At 59.1% G+C, this 20,980-nt stretch overlaps 1 protein-coding gene across 1 annotated transcript in view; it reads right to left on the bottom strand.

The window, feature by feature from the left end:
- Positions 1 to 18,991, bottom strand: part of WNK2 (WNK lysine deficient protein kinase 2) — a 113,573-nt gene extending 94,582 nt beyond the window's left edge. Inside the window, exon 1 of the mRNA XM_044266056.1 lies at positions 18,317 to 18,991. Coding sequence (XP_044121991.1) covers positions 18,317 to 18,991 — 675 coding nt within the window. The remainder of the gene's footprint in view (positions 1 to 18,316) is intronic.
- Positions 18,992 to 20,980: the final 1,989 nt, after the last annotated feature.

Genomic DNA, 20,980 nt, shown 5'->3' with positions numbered 1-20,980 from the left:
GCCCACGTGATAAGGAAGACACAGACTCCAGACATCATGCCATTCGTGTGGGCCTGGCAGGGGCAGGAAGACGGCTCAGAAGGAGACACCAGGACGACCCTGGCGGCCTCGGTGGCCTTATCTGTACAAAGGGCCCTGGACAAAGCATGGGAACTCACCACGTGAGGTCCCCAAAGGGTCTGCACTGTGGCTTGTGCCAAAAAGCAAGTCAGAGCTCCCAGTGATCTCTTCTTATGGCCACGAGCTTTGCCCTGAGGCTGATCCGCACCGTGAGCTCCAGGCTCCTCCAGAGTCACCTCCCAGAGCCCCCGTCTAGCCTGGGCACCCATAGATGTGCTGTCCCAGACCCCGTCTACACAGCCACGGGCAGCCCTCAGACCTCCCTGAACACGGCCCCAGCTCTGTCTGTGCGGCGCTCACTCAAAGAGTAAAAGTCAACACCAAAGATAAAATAAAATCTCTCCGCAGTGCCAAAAATACCTCCCCGCGGGATGAGGGAGCAGGCGCCAGCTTCCACAGCAGCAACTGTTGCTATGGATACAGGGCTCCAGCTGGGGGGGGGGGACAGGGATGACAGGAGACAGAAATGGGGAGGGAGGCAGAGATGGGGAGGGGAGAGAAATGGGGAGGGGAGAGGCATGGGGAGAGGACAGAAATAGGGGAGGGGCAGAGATGGGGGCAGGAGGACAGAGGTGACAAAGGGACAGAGATGGGGGAGAGGGGATGGGGGGACAGAGATGGAGGGAGAGAGATGGGGGAGGGGGACAGAGATGGAGAGAGAGAGAGATGGTGAGGGAGGCAGAGATGGGGGAGGGAGAGAGATGGGGAGGAGACAGGTGTGGGAGAGGAGACAGAGATGGGAAGGAAGGCAGAGATGGGGGAGGGGGACAGAGATGGGGGCAGGAGAGAGGCTGGTCAGTGGTGAGGAAGAAGGTACCGGCAGAGTGCCAAGCACCCTTGGCCCTCAGGCCTGGCCATGGAAAGCTGGTCTGCAATCCAGACTTCAGGGAGGGCGTGTTAAACCAGAAGTAGTATTTGCACCAGAAAGCAAGGCAGTACAGAGATCTTCCACGAACATGTGTGCTTATCTGACCTGAACACAACAGGTCCCCCAGACAGCCTTGATTCCTAACACCGGCTGCCGAGTCCCTCCAGCATGTGTGCGGCTCTGTGACCCGTGGACAGAGGCCCGAGCAACTCCCCTCCATGAGCCAAGCCTGGGGCAGGAGCCTCGGGGCTCAGAGGCTGAGTCGTCCCAGAGTCCCCTGGGTTGCAGCCTGCGGCCAGTCACCGCTGCCCAGAGGTTCCACCCCGTGGCGCTTGGGCCCCTCCAGAGACCTCTCTGCCCTACAAAAGCTGCCTGGTCCCAGGCCTTTCTTCATCACCAGGGCCCCCCCAACCCCCATCCCCGGAGGCCGCCTGCAGGGACGAGTTCCCAGAGAGGGACTGCGGCTACCCGCTGCCCCCACGGCTCTTGGCACCTCACACCCAGCGGTCACCTTGCCCCTCAACCATTTTCATATTACCATACCAACCAGGCCAGGGGGTTAAGACGCCCCCCTCTCCCGCACGCAGGCCGCCTCCCCTGGGAGGCACCGGCCCCAGACTCCAGCGCCATCCGCTCTCAGTGAGCCTCACCACGGCCCCCTGTTGTCCGCCCAGGGTGCTCCGGGGGGCAGGATGTCTTCCTGACGCTGCCTCAGCAGCTCCAACAGCACACCGAGCCTCTTCGGTTCTGGGCCCAGAAGCAAGGAGGAAGCCTCCCAGCCAAGTCAAGGAGCTACACACATAGGGTCACTTCGTGCCGGGCACCTCGGCGAATCCACGCCTTGTCCACATTTTAGAGACCACCACGTCCTCCTGTCGGAGGGACCCAGGGTGACCCCAGGCCTCCCTAGATAAGCCAGGATCATCCCCATCTGGGCGTCTGATCTCAGGATCCTTAAGGCAACCACATCCACAGGTTGGGGCCCGGGGCCCACCGTCCAGCTTCCTACGTGTCTCTCCCAACTGCCTGATCCTGGGGTCTGGAGCCCCCCACGGGGTCAGACTGCTGACCCCCTCCACAGCCCGAGGAAGCCCCCCATGGGGTCAGACTGCCAAACCCTCCACAGCCTCCAGGTAGCAAGGGCTCCTGACCGAACCCCCCACACGGTCAGACTGCCGGCCCCTCCACAACCCGGGGCAGCAGGGGGTCTTGACTGAGCCCCCCATGGAGTCAGACTGCCAACACCCGCCCCCAGCCCTGGGCTCCCACCCGCCCTCCCCACAGCGCAGCAGAGACCTCACGGCGGGGCTCTGTGCTGCCACCAGGATCCCCTGCAAAGGCGCTCCAGGACAGTGGAGGGCGTCTCCAGCATTACAGCCTTCATGGGCCTCAGAGTCCCCAAGACCCCAAGGATAAGCCGGCCTCCCTGGGCTGTGGTCAGTGCTCCACGAGCGGAGGGAAGCAGGTCAGCGGCTCCTGTGAGCTCTCAGAAAACTGCCACAGTGGTCATTACAACCATTAATAATTATACTCAGAGATCAAGGTCTTTGAAAACCCCCATGATTCCACCTCTGCCCAACTACACTATCCCAACCCCTCCCACAGTACTTTCCTCCCCCAAGGAGAACACTGGGAGCAGAAACCCTCCACGGGAAGGCCACGGGACACCTGCCTGTACGTTCTGGCAATTCCCGCCCCGCCCAAGGAGACCCGCCCCCCCCCCCCCCCCCGAGCAGGGCTGTGGCTGGGCCGCCAGGACCCTGGGCATCTGCTCCCAGCCAGCAGCTCCCCAGTCTGCATTCCCGTGGAAGCACCCGCAGGACAGACAGTCCTCATCCGCAGAACGCCCACCTGAGAAGACACATGTATGCCCCCAGGCCAGTGACGGGTGTCTTCAGGGCACACCCAGCAGCCAGCAAGAAGAGAAGCTGGATCGGGAGCCACTGGGGCAACACAGCGGGCCATGGGGCAAGCGTGCAACGTGGGAGCCCAGCCCAGCCCACTTGGGCCCCAGGATGCCGGCCACGTGCTAACCCTCCGCAGGGCTGTCAGACGCCCAGGCTAAGCCCAGGCCCCCTGGCTTCTCTAAGCCTCTCCCCAAAGCCTGTGGCCAAGAATTTGTCCCAAGTGGCGTCTGAAGGGCAAGACCCCTCTGTGACCTGTGGGCAGGCTGGCAGCCGAGCGAGAGGCCCAGCCGGTTCCAGGTAGAAAGCTAACAAGGCAGCCTCCGCTCCACCCTGCCAAAGGGCCCCACTCTGCTCCCAGACACAAAGGGCCTGCCTCAAAACACGCCATCCCTAAGCCGCTCCAGGAAGCAGCCCGCAGGGCCAAAACGTTCCCGTGTCACTGTCTCACTCCTCTGGGAACAGAGCAGACCTTTGTTTGCTATCTTCGCTGTCATCAAATATTTACCGGGGCTCACAGGCCAGCCCAGATCCAATCCCTGCGCTTCCCGGGAAACAGCTGTGCAGGTGAGCAGGCCGGGAGGCAGCCGTGGTTCCCTGCAGGGCAGCCGCCCCTGTCCCCAGGCCAGAGCATGCCCACTGGAGCCTGGGGCCTTGCTGGCGGAAAGGAGGCCAGGGCCGGCGGGGGCTGGACAGCTCTCCACCACCGGGCCTCCACGGAGGCCAAGAGCAGCTGGTGTAAGTGTGCGTCCGCCCCAGGTGCGTGTGGGCAGGTGCCGTCTGCTGCCCGGGACGAGGGAGAGGGCGGCTGGAGCCCGCGTCCACCCCGGCCTGCCGCTCTCCTGTAACAGACCCAACTGGGCTGCCCCAGTGTCAGCGGCGGGTACACAGACCCATGGACGGGGAACTCCAGGCACGGTGGGACAGGGACCAGGAGCTGGCGGGTACAGCAGGTACCAAGCGCCGAAGGACAGGGTGACAAGACCACGCGATCCATGTGTGAGAAAGTCTCAGGCGGCACACGGTATCTGGGACAGAAAGTGAGCGTGCTGCCTGAGCCAGGACGTGGGTCGGCACCTCATGGGGCCCAGACCCACTGGCCTACGCCCAACGTTCCAGCAATGTCATTTCTAAAACAGCGGAGCCAAGAGCACCCCTCAGTCATTCCGCGTGTGCAGAATTGTATCCATCCCGTTCCTTTTTAAAGAGTTTCCCTGTTTTCATCTGCTTTCCCTTCATTTTGTCTCTAGCTGATTTCTCTCAGCTCCCACCTCATCCCTGAAGTCCTCACTGAGATCATACACCTTCCGACCTTCCTTTAACCTGTGCAGACCGGCCCGCAGCCGGACAGACGGCCCCGTGGGGGCCACGGGCATGCCACCTGGCAGGCGTGAGGCTGACCCAGCAGCAGCCGCTAGGAGGATGGGAGGGGCACACGAGCTCCCTGGGGCTGCACCCACGCCAGGACACGGTGTACATGGGGTGGGTGGTCCACCGACGCCCACAGACCGGGAACCCCCGCCACAGATGGTCAGGGCCACCAAGGCCAGAGAGCTATAGCAGCAGGGCTGGGAGGGAGCCCCACGCCCTCCGCGCACCCCACCCCAGGGTCTGCCCCACCTCTTCTGACTGCAGCTCCCTCACAGGAGCACACCTGGGCTACCAGAGGCCACAGTGTTCTCCACTGCCTTGTGACAAAATCACCCTCCCGGCCACCCTCCCCCTCCCCACGTGGCCGCAGCAGGTCTGTTCAGTGCCCACACAGGACCAGTCTGGCCATACCGGGGCTCTGAGTCCCCACCCAGACCCCAAACTTCCTGTCCAGGGAGGGCTGGAAGAAAAGGAACAGTCTGGCCTGGATGCTCCTAAGGAAATGTCTGGGAGTCTGACCCGGCCGCTGGCTGCCGCAAGGGCAGCTTTCATCCCTCAAGGACCCCACAGTCCGTGCGCCAAGGCAACCCTATATCAGAGGAGCAAACCACCCCACAGCAAATGTTAGTGCGGCTCCCACGTGGGTCACGGGCCCCGTGTGCCAACAGGGCCTGGGGGAGGGGGTGCCCCGTGTCCCCAGGACCCAAGAACACAAAGACTTCTGAACTGCCCCTGGGGACAAGGAGGCCAAGGGATGCACTCGCTGCTACGGGGGGCTCTCGCCAAAGCTGGGGCAGGTGGGGACCGCAGGCTGTGGGTGGTGACTCACCGTCACTGCACATGCCAACTCGGACGCCACAATCATGACTTTGCAAAAACACCAAAGAACATAAAAAAGAGGCAAGAAAGGCAGAGACCCAAGAGAACGCCACCACGTCAAGGAAAGAGGTTTGGGGTGGGTTTCAGCATCTGTCGCATTACCACCTTCCCAGAAACATCCCTAGAGACGCCCCCACCCCTGCAGGGGCCGCCTCCTCCGTCCTCACAGCCCTCACCCCCTGGAGGAGCCCAGCGCTGGCACAGGGAGGGAATGGGTGAACATGGCCCACCGGGGCTCCGGAGCATCAACCATTCAGCCCAAACAGGGGTGCCCACACGGGAAGGCGGGAGGCCCGCAGCTCTGAGCCTCACACGCTGCGCCCGCGGCCCAGCTTCCCGGCAGCAGCCCCAGCGCCTGGTTCAGGCCCCGCTCCGCTGCTGACTGCCCCCAGGAAGGGGACCACCGTGATCTCTCCACAAGTCTGGGTGGTTCCAGGAGCATCCCTCAATGGGTCAGAGGTCGTGGGGGTGGCAGAGCGGCCCCTCGCAGAGACCGCAGCCCGTGTGCCCGCTGGGCGCCTGCCCGCCTCGCGTCTGTGACCCGCGCCCATATCTATGACCCGCGCCACCACGGGGCCCCTTGCAGAGACGCAGCCCGAGTGTGACCGTGCGGAAGTCTGGCGGCCCAGGACGCCGCCTCTGTGGAGAAAAAGGCAGAGCCACAAAGATGCAAAAACAATGATAAAAAACAGTGGAGCGATTGTTCTAGACGAAATCTGCCATGACAAACAGATGCAGCTCACGGCTCCTGTGACTGGATGCCGGACCCAGAGGAGAAAACGGTCAGCTCCGCCGGGAGGCACAGCCCACGTCAGACGTGCAGCAGATGGCATCCAAGGTGGCTGAGAGCAGGACACGGAGTGGTGGGTTTGCGGGCTGCGAGTGGCACTCCCCGCGCAAGGGACTCAGGCCGGGGGACGTGCGTGAGCTACAGGGACGGGAGCATGTGTAAAGCTGTCAACACCTGGCAGTCCCACTTCCCTAAGTTTCCCAAAAAAGTTTGTGGGGAAAGGGACAGAGTCCTGGCAGAGAGGAGGCTCTGCTGGCAGGAGAGAGGCAGGCGGGGCTGCCGCAGCGGGAGAGATGGGGACGGTCGGCAGAGGCCTGGGGGCAGGCACAGGACGTGCCCAGAAACAGTGGGCATGGAGGCTGCGCTGTTGGCGGGACAGGCCTGGGCGGAAGGCCTCATCACATGCAGGCACCACAGGGCCTTGGAGACATGAGGTGACCAGGACAGACACTGGCAGGCACTCTCACACAGCCTGACCCCCTCCCTGCCAACAAAACCCACTGTATCCAGCCCCAAGAACAGACTGAAATCCATCCACAGCAGCAAGCCTTCCCCAGATCCCCGGTGGCAGGGCCAGACCTTGCCACCCCATTCTAACCCAAGAGACCAATGTCACTTACTGGTAAACAGTTTCCCTCATGGATTAAAACATGGGCACCCATCTACCCACTTGCTTCCTGCCTTCAAATGTGGTTGTGATGCCTGACGCTATATAGGGCAGCCTTTCTGCAGCCATGAGGCAAAGGGCCTGTGGACAATTCCAACACAGCCCAAGGACAGTAGGAAAGAAAAACAGGAAAACACCACTGTCCCTGCCAACACTGCTAAGCCACCAGGGCCCTCGGCTGGCCACCCCTTGGTCCTACATCCTAGGAATGATGAAAACTCTGCAGTGCTTAGCCACACTCAGTTCACAGCTGAGAATTTTCCCAGCTTATGTGAAAAGCAGGGAACCTGGGGAAGAGTGGACACCAGAGGGGGATGGGTTCCTTCCCACAGCATCTAGCCAGAGACAGTGGGAATCTCAGGCAGAAACCCATGCCTAGCACTAAGCACAGCCATGGCCCCACTGACGAATGGGACAGAAACCCCCACGGTAACTGCCACAGAGCCAAGACATGCCACAGGAACATACACATCCCAACCAATATTTGGCTGCCACATACTGGGCACTCCCCAGAGACCATCTCAGTCCCATGAAGCAATGGGAAAAGAAAAGGCAAGGGGGCAGGGTCTCCAACAGCCCCTTGAGAGCTTCGCAACACAGTGAGCACTTTAAAGGCTCTGAGAAGTACCAAAATAGCAATGCCTACCTGACCCAACCCTCCCCAAACCCGTTAGTGACACTCCCTTTGCACAGCAAAGCAATAAACACATATACAAGGTAGTGATGCAGGAAAGAGAAGCCTGGGCCATGCCACCAGCCACAGCCCCACTGCATGAGCGCCCCACCCCTCACCCCATGCCAAGCCTCCTGATCTGTAAAAGCAGAGTCCCAAAATCTCTCATGGTGGTTCTGAAGACCCAATGAGCTCATTGGGTGGTTGAGGAGTCTGAGAAAGCCCTCCACATCCCCACCCTGCCTGTGGCCTGCTGACGGCCATGCCCAGACCTCCCGGTGGAGGAGGCCCCCCAGCCAAGGCAGCCTGCATAAACCATCAGGACGTAGGGGCACCAAGCCTTGCCCAGCGCCCCCTCTACCCACTGGCTCCTCAGCCCAAGTGTCTGGGCAGGGCTCATCCCGTGACATCTTTATTTCTGGGGCCACCGTGCAGAGATCTCCCTCCTGAACACTTTGAGAGATATGCCCAGCTCAGGGGGAGGCAGGTGTGAAAGGAACCACCTGTCTGAGACCCCCTGGCACCAACACCCCTGGGATGGACCCTCAGGGAGCCCATAACCCAGAGCCTCCACTCTGGCCTGGAACACTCAGTCCAGCTCCAGCTTCTCCCCACACTGCCAGCATGGCTGAGAACTTTCTAGAACCGCAAACACAAAGATGGCAACAAACCCTCACCATAGCCTCTCCTTGAAAGCTAACAGCATTAAAAGATCCTTTAGCAACAAAAAGATTTTAAAACCTGTCACCCCCTGACGCAGTGCCTGGGTGGCTCAGTCGATCAAGCGTCCAACTCTTGATTTTGGCTCACGTCACGACCTCAGGGTCGTGAGATGGAGCCCCCATCAGGATCCGTGCTCAGCGGGATGTCCACTGAGGTTTCTCTCTCTCCCTCCCTCTGCCCTTCCCCCTACACGCACATGCTCTCTCTCTCTCTAAAACTAAAATAAATCCTAAGAAGAAAAATGAACTGATGGGGCGCCTGGGTGGCTCAGTAGGTTAAGCAGCTGCCTTCAGCTCAGGTCATGCATGATGCCACGGATCCAGTCCCACATCAGGCTCTCTGCTCAGCGGGGAGCCTGCTTCCTCCTCTCTCTCTGCCTGCCTCTCTGCCTACTTGTGATCTCTGTCAAATGCATGTTTAAAATCCTTAAAAATAAATAAATAAATAAATTGGGACGCCTGACCGGCTCAGTCGGTTAAGCGGCGGCCTTCCGCTCGGGTCATGATTCCACGGTCCTGGGACAGAGTCCCACATCGGGCTCCCTGCACAGCAGAGAGCCTGCTTCTCCCTCTGCCTCTGCCTGCTGCTCTGCCTACTTGTGATCTCTCTCTCTCTCTCTGCCAAATAAATAAATAATCTTAAAAAAGAAAAAAAAAAAGGGAAGAAGAAGATGATGACGAATGAATGGGTAGATGGAAGCCAGGACCCCCTGTGACTGCAGCTACGGCTGTAGGACACCCACGTGTGAATTGTGAAGTGTGGCCGCACGTGCTGGAATTAGGATTATCTGCAAACTCCTTTAAGGCAGCCGCCATCACCGCTTTTTTAAAAATTAACGATTTTTAGAAAGGTTCCAGGTCTATGGAAAGATTTAGCAGAAAGCGCAGATTTTGCACGTACTCCCTCCCAAGCTCCACGGCCTCCCTCTGTTGACATGCTCACTGGGTACACGGACAACGGACGTGCCTTATCATCTCCTGGAGCCTCAGTCTACATCAGCTTCACTCCAGGTGCTGGAAGTTCTGTGGTTTGAACATGGCTTTGAGGACCCTCGTTAGAGCATCGGAGTCGTTTCTCTGCCTAAAATTGCTCTGAGCTCCCCCGTTCATCCTGCCCAGCCCCCGCCCTACCCCCCACCCAACCTGCAGTGACCGCTGTCCTCTTTCCTGGCGCCACAGCTGAGCCTTTTCCAGAACTCCCATAGCTGGACTAACACACGACTTATGGCTTCCAAATGGCTTCTTTTGCTTAATAATGTGCATCTAGGGTTCACTTCTGTCTTCTCGGGACTTCATAGCACATTTGTCTTTGGTGCTAATATTTCCTTGTCTGGACGGACCACAGTTCATTTGTCCGCCACCCACTAAAAGACGCCTTGGACGCTTCCAAGTTTTGGCAATGATGGATGGAGCTGCTGTAAGCATCCATGTGCAGGATTTGGTGCGGTTAAGTTTTCAGCTCATTTGGGGTTTTTTAAAAGATTTTATTTATTTGAGAGCATGAGAGAGAACACATTAGCAGGGGGAGAGGCAGGCAGAGGGAGAGGGAGCAGGCTCGATGGGGACTCTATCCCGGGACCCCAAGGATCATGACCTGAGCCATGCTTACTGGCTGGGCCCGCAGGCGCCCCAAGTGTGTCTGGTTTCGTGAGGTGCTGCCAAGCTGTCCTGTGACACTGCAGCTCGGTCCGCATCCCTGCAGCCGTCACTGGGCTCCTGCCGCTCAGCAGCCTCGCCAGCACTCGGTCGTGTCAGGGCCCTGGAGTTCGGCTGTTCTAGTAGGTGCGCAGCAGACTCTCGTGTGAATCTGCATTGCCCTGATGATGCGTGATGTGGAGCTTCTCATGCACTTCTCTGCTGTCCGTATGTCTTCTCTGAGGAGGTGTCTGTTAAGTAAGGTCTTTGGCCCATTTTTTAATCAGATTGTTTGTTCTCTTATTCTTGAGTTTTAGGAATTCCTCGTACGTTGTATCACAGTAAACGTTTTTTTTAATAGATTATGCCCTTGGTTTGTACCTAAATGCCACTGCCAAGAATATCACCCTGACATCAAAACCAGACAAAGACCCCACAATAAAACAGAACTACACGCCAAGATCCCAGATGAACATAGAGGCAAAAATCCTCCATAAAATACCAGCAAACTGAATCCAACAGTACACTTAAAAAATCATTTACCACCATCAAGTGGGATTAACTCCTGGGATGCAAGAGTGGTTCAGCATTCGCAAATCCATCAGCATGACCCATCACACCAATAAGAGGAAGAACAAGAACAATATGATCATTTTAACAGATGCAGAAAGACCATTCGAGAAAGCACAATATCCATTCGCAATACAAGCTCTCCACAGGAGGTTTAGAAAGAACACACCTCAGCTAAACACACGTGTGTGTATAGACCCACAGCTAACATTCTCAATGGGGGAAAACTGAGAGCTCTTCCCCCTCAGGTCAGGAACACAACGAGGTCATTACTGTCATTCATCACAGCACTAGAAGTCCTGGCCACAGCAATCAGACAAGAAAAAGAAATAAAAAGCATCCAAACCTGTGAGGAAGAAAAAAAAAATTCCCTATTTATAGATGACATGATATTTCACATAAAATCCCTAAAAACGCCACCAAAAAACTACTAAAACTGATAAATGAAATCAGTAAAGTCAAAGGATACAAAATCAACATACAGAAATCCGTTGCATTTCTATACACCAATAATGAAGCAGCAGAAAGAAAAATTGAGGGATCAATCCCATTTACAATCGCAACAAAAATAAGATACCCGGGAATAAAACCTAACCAAGGAGGTGAAAGACCTGTACTCTGAAATCTACAGAACACCGATGAAGGAAACTGAAGAAGACACAAAGAAATGGAAAGATGTTCCATGCTAGTGGATTGGAAGAACAAATACTGTTAAAATGTCTATACTCCCCAAAGCAACCTACACATTTAATCCCTATCAAAACACCAAGATTTGGGATGCCTGGGTGGCTCAGTTGGCTGAGCATCCAACTCTTGATCTCAGCTCCGGTCTTGATCTCAGGGTTGTGAGATCAAGCCCCACACTGGGCTCCACTATGGGTATGGAGACTACTTAAACAAAAATATGAACAACTTTTTTCACGGTAATAGAACAAACAACCCTAAAATTTGTATGGAACTATGAAAGACCCCAAATAGCCAAAGCAATTTTGGGGGGAAGAAAAAGTGAAGCTGGAAGTATCACAATTCCACACTTCAAGTTATATTACAGAATTGTAGTGATCCAAACAGTACGGTGCTGGCACGGAAAAAGACACACAGATCAACAGAACGGAGCAGAGAACACAAAAATGAACCCACAATTATACAGTCAATTCATCTACTCAAAGGAGGCAAGAATATGCAATGGGATAAAAAACAGTCTCTTCAACAAACAGTGTTGGGAAAACTGGTCAGCTACATGCAAAAGAATGCAACTGAACCACTTTCCTTCATCACACACGAAGATAAATTCAAAATGGATAAAAGACCTAAATGTGAGCCCTGAAGCCATAAAAATCCTAGAAGGGAACACAGCCAGTAATGTCTCTGACATTGGTGGTAGCAATGTTTTTCTAGACACATCTCCTGCGGCCAGGCATACAACAGCAAAAATGAACGAGGGGGACTTCATCAAGATAAAAAGCTTCTACACAGTCAAAGAAACAATCAACAAAACTAAAAGGCAATCTATGGAAATGGGAGAAGATGTTTGCCAATGACATATCCGATAAGAGGTTAGTATCCAAAATACATAAAGAAGTTATCAAACATGACACCCGAAGAATAATCCAGTCAAGAAATGGGCAGAAGACACGAACAGACTTTCTTCCAAAGAAGACGTCCAGACAGCCCACAGACACATGAATAAATGTACAACATCGCTCATCAGGGAAATACAAATCAAAATTAAATGAGATACCACCTCACACCTGTCAGGATGGCTAAAACTAACAGCACTGGGAACATGAGGTGTAGGTAAGGATGCAGAGAAAGGGGAGCCCTCGTGCACGGTTAGAGGGAACGCAAACTGGTGCGGCCACTGTGAAGAACAGCACGGAGGATCCTCAGAAAGTTAAAAACAGAGCTGCCCTGTGACCCAGCAATTGCACTACTGGGTATTTACCCAAAGAATACAAAAATACTGATTCAAAAGGCTACATGTACCTGGACGTTTACAGCAGCATTATTAACAGTAGCCAAATTACGGAAAGAGCCCAAGTGTCCATCAACCGAGGAATGAATAAAGGAGACGTGGTGTAGCTACGCAATGGAGCATCACCCAGCCGTCGAGAAGGACGGCATCTTGCTATTTGCAGTGACGTGGATGGTGCTGGAGTGTGTGATGCTAAGTGAAACACCACATGATTTCGCTCATGTGTAATTTAAGAAACGAAACAAGTGAGCAAAGGGGAAAAAGAGACAAACCAAGAAATGGACTCTGGACTGCAGAGAACACACTGACGGAACGGGGCGGGGGGGTGTTGGGGAAACAGGTGACGGGGACGAAGGAGGGCCCTTGTCGCGATGAGCACCGCGTGTTCACAGAAGGCCTAAATCACTGTGCTGCACACCTGAAACTGATGTCACACTGTACACTAACTACTGGAATTTAGATAAAATAAAATAAGCCATTGCCAAGCACACGGTCACCTAGATTCTCTGTTACCTTCTAGGAGTTTCAAAGTTTTGCACTTTCCAGTTAGATCTATGGCCCATTTTGAGTTAATTTTCGTGGAAAGAGTAAGGTCTGTGTGTGGATTCACTTTTCTGTGCAGGGACGTCCAGTGACTCCAGCACCGTCTGCCGCAGAGACCGTCTGCCCGTCCGAGCTGCCTCTGCTCCGCCGTCACAGGCCGGTGAACTCCACTACGTGGGTCTGTCTCCGGCCTCTCTGCTCTGCCGCACTGAACTACTGGTCGACTCTCGCCAACACCGCACTGGCCTCGTCTCCTTTCTTTTACTCTTTACCAAAAAACTTCCCACGTATTTAAAGAAAGCTGACGTAAATGAGAGGCAGTGATCATGTCGTCCGGAAAATCTTAGAATGCCTCCCTCTGGGGAACAGAACCGGATCTGAAAACTATTTGAAGTGAGAAAACCTGCACCCAAGCCTCCGACGGGCCGAGCTTCCGGTCCTGAGCCCCCCTCGCGGGACGGGTCCTCCTAGAACACAGCCCCTCGCCTGTCTGTGGCCAGAGGCAGCTCCTAACTTGCTTCTCGGAGACTGGCCGCTGCTTCACACCTCCTCTCATCGGCCGCTCAGATGAGGAGCCGGCGGCAGCCAGGTGCGGGGGCAGAGCACAGGTCCCCGCCTGCCTGCACCCGGGCCCCCCCCCCGACACATGGGGGCCCGCTCCTGCCCGCGGGCCTCCGTGCTCCCCGGGCGCCAGCTGGCTCTCCACTTCGGCCTCTCTTTCCACACGTAAGTGCAGGGGGAGCATCACTCTGCTTTGCCCTCAATGCTCAACACACGTCGGCAGTTCCCACGACCCAGTGATGGTCTGCTAGCACCAGCCCCACTGCACAACAGGTAAACCAAGGCTCACAAAGGCAGGTGTCTTCCCCAAGACCTCCCCACAGGGAAGCTGTGGGTCTGGGGCCCAAATGCAGTGGGGGCCCTGCTCTGGGGTGTTCGTGCACACCGGCTGAGGCCCCGTCTGGCTGCAAGGCTCCTGAACGCCCCTTCCCAGCACCTCAGGCAGACGCCAGTTTCCACCTCCTCACTCAGCCAAGCGGATGGCAAAGGAGACCCAGGCGCACAGCCCAAACCTCTGCAGACCGGGTCAAGTTCTGCTCCTTCGAAGAGGTGACCTGAAGCTCCATGTCCTCACCCTGGTCATCATCCAGCTTCAGCCTAACGCTGGCCCGAGCCACAGGCCCCGAGAGAGGCCTCTGGCCACGCATGGGAGCACAAGTCCGAGCCATTCTAGAAGGCGAGTGACAGGAACAAAGTCAGCCCCGCCAGCCCAGGACCACAGGATGGCCTCTCCACACACTCACTCCCTTGCTTCCTGCAGGCTTCTAGAAAACACCCCTCCTCCATGAACACCGGGCTCTCCCACCGCGATGTGGTCTGCCCTGTTCACTGTGGTAACCCCAGGCTGGAACCAGGGCACCCACTGAACAAAGGCCACTCCACTGCTAACAGGGGACCTGGCATCCAGAACCTTCTGGAACACCTCCCCACCCACTTAGCACCTCTTCTCCTCTCCACGTTCTGGTTCACAGCCCACCTGCAAACCTCGTACACCTCAGTAAGCCTAAGGCACGAACTGAAGTGACACTGGGGGGAAGCCCGCCAGGCCGTCACACTAGTAAACCGGGGTCCTCATCCTGAGGCCCACATTACTTGGCAGTCGGGCCCAAATCAGGCTCAGTCCACTGCCCCAAGATGCCAGGACCCCAGAGAGTGCCCCAAAAGGCACACACTGAGCACCAGGAACTCCTGTTTCCAGCAGGAAAAAAGCTGCGGCATCCAGGACGCCCCCAAAGGTGACCCACAGCTGGGTGTGCTCACCTATCACGGCCGACCATGCCCGCCTCGCCAGCACAGCACGCCCCTGATGCAAGGCAGGGAAAGGGAGAGAGCCAGCCACTTGGGTCTCTCAGGCAAGCAAACCAGAACCAGGAGGGGCAGGGCACGGGAAACACGGCTCCGGAAACTGAGCTTTATGCACCGTACTCCAGCAAGCAAGCACAGTCCCCTCCGCGTGGGGCCCCCGCCCCCAGGACAGGCTGCTTGAGGTCACTGTGACAGCAGACAAGGCCCCTGAGGGGACCTGAGCACCTTGCATGTGAAGCTGCCCGGCGCCCCGACTCGCCTCCAGCCTGTCTGTGAACGGCAGTGGTGCGCCTGCCCGGTCGTGTGCCAGCCCAGCGCCTGCAGAGACAGGCCGCCCAGTCACGGGAGACCCCACGGGGCCGCACACAGCAAGGAGACCATCACAGCCGCCTGCGACGAGCCTCCCAGGGCGCAGGCCAGACAGGAGCACACAGCAACCCTGTGACACACAAAGCGGATGGCAGAGGTCTCCTGGCGCCCATGTCCACAAGTCGCTCCTCAGGCCGGGCCTGCCCCTCAGGAGCCCAATCATCTTTGGGCAAAGCAGGGCAGCAAGACAGCGCCGCTGGGTCTGGGAACCCAGCCCTGGCGGGCGGGGGCCCCCCAGAGTAGCTCTTTAGCACTCTTTAGGATGCGCCCAGCCCCACAAGAGCCCCATGAGTACTCTGAGCAGATGACCCCCACCCTGCATGCGGGCCTAAACCCCAGCACAGGAAACATGGTCCCCGCTACCCCCTACCCCCACTGCACCGAGGCAGTGCCCAGCCCCCGAAAAGCAGCTCCCAACGCCTTCTACACAGAGGCCCCATCTTCCCGGAAGGCAGGGGGCCATGGACAGGAGGGGGCTGAAACCAAGGCTCTCCAGGATCCTGAGGCAGACACCAGAGGAGTGGGGTGACCCAGGAAAGGCCAGTAGCCCACCTCCAACACGGCCTCCAGATGCCAGCCAGGTCTCCTCGGGGGCCCATGCCGGCGTCACACACCCGAGACAGTGTCGGTGGTCAAGACCTGGCCCGACACCAGGACGGGTCCACATGAGCCCGAAGCCAGCCGAGGACAGTCATGGGGACAAGGGAAACACGCGCAGGAGCGAGGGCAGAGCTCTGCGTGCGAGCACTCCCTCTGCTATCAGGACACGTTCTGATGGCCAAACAAAAGTTCACTCAAAAGAAGAAAGACAGGGAAGTGATACTTTAAAATGGCTTCCCCAGAAAATCAGTGCGAGCTCCGGCCGACTAGAGAATTCAGGAGGTGATGTGTCTTGCTGCAAAGCCCTTCCAACACGAATTTATGGAAGAAAATCAGACGTCACAGAAGTCTTTCATCCCGCAAGGCAGACTTACTGGGTCTAGAGATGCAGCCTTTACCCCCTCGGGCAGGGCACCCTGGGAGAAAAGTAAGGGAGCCCTCCGCCTTTCATTCCGACGGAGGCCAGTAGGTGCCAGTGCCCCCCCAGCATCCTGAGGGCAGAAAGAAACAGACTTTGGAGAGTGAGTTTGGGGATATTCCAAAGCTGCCAGCCAAGGCACTCCTGGGGGCTGAGGAAGGGGAGGTCAAAGAGTGAGGAGAATCCTGCAAAGCTCCCCATGCAACACTCCCAGTGACCTGCCCTCCACTGGGGTCCCTGATACTCTGCAATCCTGCGGGCCGAGGGAGACTGAACATCTCCACCTGTGCAGGAGGAAACCCCTTCCTTCCCTGGCACAGAGCCAGCAGGCCACCTGTTGTCCTCTCTCGGTGCACAGGGGTCCCAGAGGCCCAACCCTCACCTCCACCCAGGATGGCCTCGCCAGGCTGGAGGCCTCCTCCCATGATGCTACACTCTCCCCTGGCCCTCCCACCACCTGTGTCCTAGATGGTGACCTTGGGGGTCCTCAACACTGAACAGGGTAAACATCAGCCTCCTGCTTGGTGAGGAGGCAGCTGGACACCAGCAGGAAGCTACTGTCCTGCTGCTCCAGGCCCCATCTCAGACCAGCCCTGCAGAGGCAGCTGGCCCCAGATGCTGCCCATGGAACTAGAGAAAGCCTTTGCTGCCCAGTCGCTGGGAGAGGTATAAGGACAGTTTACCGCCAACGGGGGCTCCCAAAAACTCCTATTCAAGAACTGCCACCAGTCGAATGGGAAGCCTTCTCCAGCCTTCCCACTACCTCCCAGAGTCCAGGCATAAGAGACCCCTGGACGCCAGCCAAGCTCCAGGCCTATGTTCTGCTCAGGGAGCCAGAGGCAGAGCCGCCTGCCTTGCCTTACAGGGAATGGGAACGAAAAACCTTTCTGAGGGTCACGTGCACCTGCAATGCCTCATCACTGCTGAGGGCTACCTCGGATCCCGCCTACAGCCACTCCCCTGCTCCCGCCCACCACCTGCCCCCGCGGGTGCCCACAGCGCCATGAAGGGTCACTTGGCGAGAGGGAGAAGGTGGGAAGGGAAGGCACAGGGCCACGCTCCAAACCCTAGGGTCCGCTCGCTCCTCTCTGGTCCTCCTTTTGCCAGGCGGCAGCGATGCCCAGCTCACTCCCTCGCCCACGCAGCGGATGCCGGGGCCCCAAGACCACAAACTCCCAAAGCCGCCCCTCCGCAGGAGACTCAGAAGTGACAGCCATGAGGAAGGAGAGCTCAGTCCCTCCTGAAGGGCTCCACAGGACGCCAACCAGGCCGCCAAGAAAACTCCTCACTGCCACTGCAAAACCAAAGGACTGCAGGAAGGGGTGGCCTCTGGAGCTCTTTGTCTTTGGAGAAAAGCCAAGGACAGGTCGACACCCAGCAAATCGAGGGGTGGGGGGACTCGCACACATGCAGGCCACACTGCAGGGGCCCAAAGGATAGAGTAACCAAAGTCAGTTTGGGGGTCAAAAAGGCAGGCAACCTGCAGCGTGGCGGGCTGCCCTGTGCCAGGCCTGGAAGGCCCTGCTAACTTTACGGGGTGCTGGGGTAGGCTTACACCCGCGCAGCCAGCTCTCAGCACAGGACAGCCCCATGCCTGACAGCTGACCCCCCCCCCATGAGGGAGGGCCCCGTAAACACCCTCTCTCACAGGCACTGTCCTGGCTTCCACCGATGGCCCAAGAAGCTCGGGTTACGGTTTATATAATCTTCCAGGGCTGGGGCTGACACAGCCAACGTGAGGGCAAGGTTATGAAAAATGCATGTCCACCGCCTTTACATCAAAAAAAAGAAAGAAAAAAAGGGAAAAAAAATAAAGAGAGAGGAAGAAGAAGGAAGGAAGGAAGGACGGAAAGAAAAGAAAGAAATCCTGGCCGCATTTTGTATGACTTGGTTTTAAGACCTCTCGCACAACCATTTTGTGAAGCAATGGGCCCTGGGAGAAACCAAGAGGCCCCTGCCGCATCCAGGCCGCGGGCGGCCCCACCTCACTCAGACCACGGGTCAGAAGCGTCTCCTCAAGCGTCTCCAGCGGGGGCCCCCACACCTTTAAAGACTCCAGAGCGCCCGGAACACAGGCCCCCACACTGCCGCTTCCCATACAGACCACCTGGGGGTACAGCCAGGCGGACGGACACGCCCTCCAAGTGCCCACTCTTCAGCAGGGACCCACACCGTGCCACACTCCACCGCCACATGCTGGGAGGTCCGACCCCGACCACACAGGCCTGCGCACGCAGAGAAGGACACGCGCGGCTGCCCCCCAGGGCCGGACGCGCCGCCCCGCACAGGTGCAAGGCTGCGCCAGGACGCGCTAGCCCACCGCCCACCCGCGGCCGGCGTCCTCACCTGCAGCTCACACCAGGCCACCTCCACCCAGGTCTCCGTGTCCAGGCCCTTGTAGACGGTCTTGAATGAGCCGCGGCCCAGTTCGATGTCGAACTTGAGGAAGCGGCCGTCCAGGGAGGTGGCCACGGCCTTGAGGTCGTCCTCATCGTCCTCCTCTTCCTCGGGCTCTTCCCGGCGTGTGCGCCCAGGTTCCGGCCTCGCCTCCGGTGCCGCCGCGTCCTCCTGCCCCGCGGCCGCAGCAGCCGCCGCCGCCGCCTCCTCGCCGGGGCCTCCGGGGGACGAGGGCGCGGGGTCCGGGCCGGGCTCCTGCGCGCCCGCGGGCTCGGGGCCGGGGTCGGCGGGGGCGCCGGGCGGCGCGGCGGCCGCGGGAGCTGCAGGGGCGGCGGGGCGGCCGCGGGCGCGCTCGGCTATGAGGCGGCGCGTCTTGCAGAGCAGCAGTACCCGGCGCTGCAGCGGCTGCGGGGGCTGCGCGCTGGGCGCCTCGGCCGCCTCCAGGCCCGGCGGCTCCTCCTGGTCCGACTCCACCACGCTGCGCCGCAGGAAGCGCTGGGGCCCGGGCCGCGCCGCCCGCGCCCGCGGCACCGCCGCCGGCTCCGCCATGCCCGCGGGCCCCGCGCCGCGCCCGGCCTCCGTCAGCGCGCGGGGGCCGTCCCGGCGGCCGCCATCGCCGTCCATCTCTGCGGGCAAGGACACCCGGGCCGCGTGAGCGCCGGCCCGCCGCACCTGCCCGGCCGCGGATGAGACAGCGCCGCGCCGGCTCACGCCCCGCCCGCCCCCCGCCGCGGAGGGGCCTGCGGGACTGCCCCGGGGGAGGGGTCTGCAAACCGGACCTAGAGGCGGGGAGGGGAGGGGAGGACGCCTGCTGGGGCTGCCCCTCGATTCCCCCCCTCCGGGGGCGGGATGCGGTGGAGGCCGGGGGAGGGGCACTCGCGCCCAGCCTAGCCCTGGGAAAGGGGCCTGCCGGGCTGTCCCTGGGGTCCCCGGGACGGGCTCGCAGAGGGGACGGGGAGGTCGGAGAGAGAGAGGCACCGGACAAGCGGCTGCTCCACAAAGGACGCGGCCCGGGGCGCAGGAGGGGCGCGCGGGGAGGGGGCTGCGGCGGCGCGGCGCGCACACAAAGGCGGCGGGCGGGGGGCTCGGCACTCACAGGGCGAGCGGGCGCCGTCCATGCCCGCGGCCCGGCGGCCGGGGCGGGAGAGGCGGGCGAGGCCGCGCTTCGGTGGCCGAGGTCCGCGGCCGGGGACCGAGTCGCTCTCGGGGCCGGGGTCCTCGCTCCGGGCCGGGTTGCCGCGCTGCTCCCTCGGCCGGCCCGCTGCGGGGCCGCGCTCCCGCGTGCTGCTCGGGCTCCGTGCGGCTGCGCTCGGGCACCGGCTCCGACCCGGCGCGCGGGGAGGGCGGGGCCTCGGCTGCCCGCCCCCGGCTGGCGCGGCGGGGCGGGGCCTGGCACGCCCACCTGGCCGTGGGCGCGCGCGGCCACCTGCGGGCGGGCTCGCAGCTCCGGGCCAGGCCCCGTGGCGGCGGTGCTCCTGAACCCCAGGCTCAGGAATGACCCACAGGCTGCTGGCCGCAGAGGGTCCCCTAGAGGGGGCACAGCATCACCTCTTCAACTGTCCCAGCAGGCGCGTCAGACCTCTCAGCCCTGTGCCAGGGCAAAATGGGCTGGTAGAAGGTGAGGGCCCAAGGCTGTTGGTCCCCCCAAACCTCAAAAAGCAACCCGAGGCAAGCCTGGAGGGGTTGGGGTGTCCTTTCCCCCTGTCATTTCATGGGGACCTCACTGCCAGGAGGCGGAGTACCATTATCGTCACACCCACTCTGCAGTTGAGCAAAGGGAGACCCTGAGACAGAAGTTATCTCTCCTAAATCCCAGAGCTTCTACGACAGAGGCTGCCCTGGGATGTCACCAGAGAGGGTCCTGAAGAGGCTTCCAGGAGGCCCTGGGCCCACAGTGTTCTTCGCCCCTTGTGAAATGCCCCCTTCCCCTGGGAGCCTTTACGTCATCCTCCGTCTCCCCTTTTCTCCTCTGACTACCACAAACAAGACTTTCTCTTGGGCATCTTGAACCTTCTTGCCAGGAGGTGGCATACGGCAAAGAAAGACTTCACTGCTCGCTTCTGAGCCCTGTAAGTCCCTGAACTCCTCCATCTAGTTGTGGTGACCCTGTGGCTGCCATGAGGTGAGGGAACAAAGGCACAGGGAGGCAGCTCCAGGGGAGATGCCCAGCGGCTCTCACCTTGGTGCTGCCTTTGGGTCTGGCATGCCATCCAACACACGGGGTGCCCATGGGCTCCAAGCTCCCGGCACAAACTAACTCATGGGATTCAAACCACCACAGTTACAGGGGAGGTGTGCCCAGCCCTGTTCCCAGGACTTCCCAAGTGCTGGAACCTGTCACGACCGGTTCTCCAGTACTGACATCCCTTCCCAACTCTGCCCAGAGACACCTTGTGGTGCTGGGAGCATTTGCATGGTGGAAATGGGCAGATGTCACAGATCCGGGCTTCTCCCCTTGGAGAATGGTTTCATGGCGTGCTTGCGCTGGGCTGGATGATGGGTACGTGCCTTCTGAATATACCTTGCAGTCGTCACATCTACCTTGCGTCCAGCCCAGAGCCCAGACAAAGAAGGGACAACATCCAACACCAGCTCCCCTAGCCTGAGGCCCTT

Source organism: Neovison vison, chromosome 9 (genome assembly GCF_020171115.1).
Source record: "Neovison vison isolate M4711 chromosome 9, ASM_NN_V1, whole genome shotgun sequence".
Lineage (NCBI taxonomy): Eukaryota > Metazoa > Chordata > Mammalia > Carnivora > Mustelidae > Neogale > Neogale vison.
The sequence above is the reverse complement of the archived record's forward strand: the minus strand, read 5'-3'. Positions and strand labels throughout refer to the sequence as shown.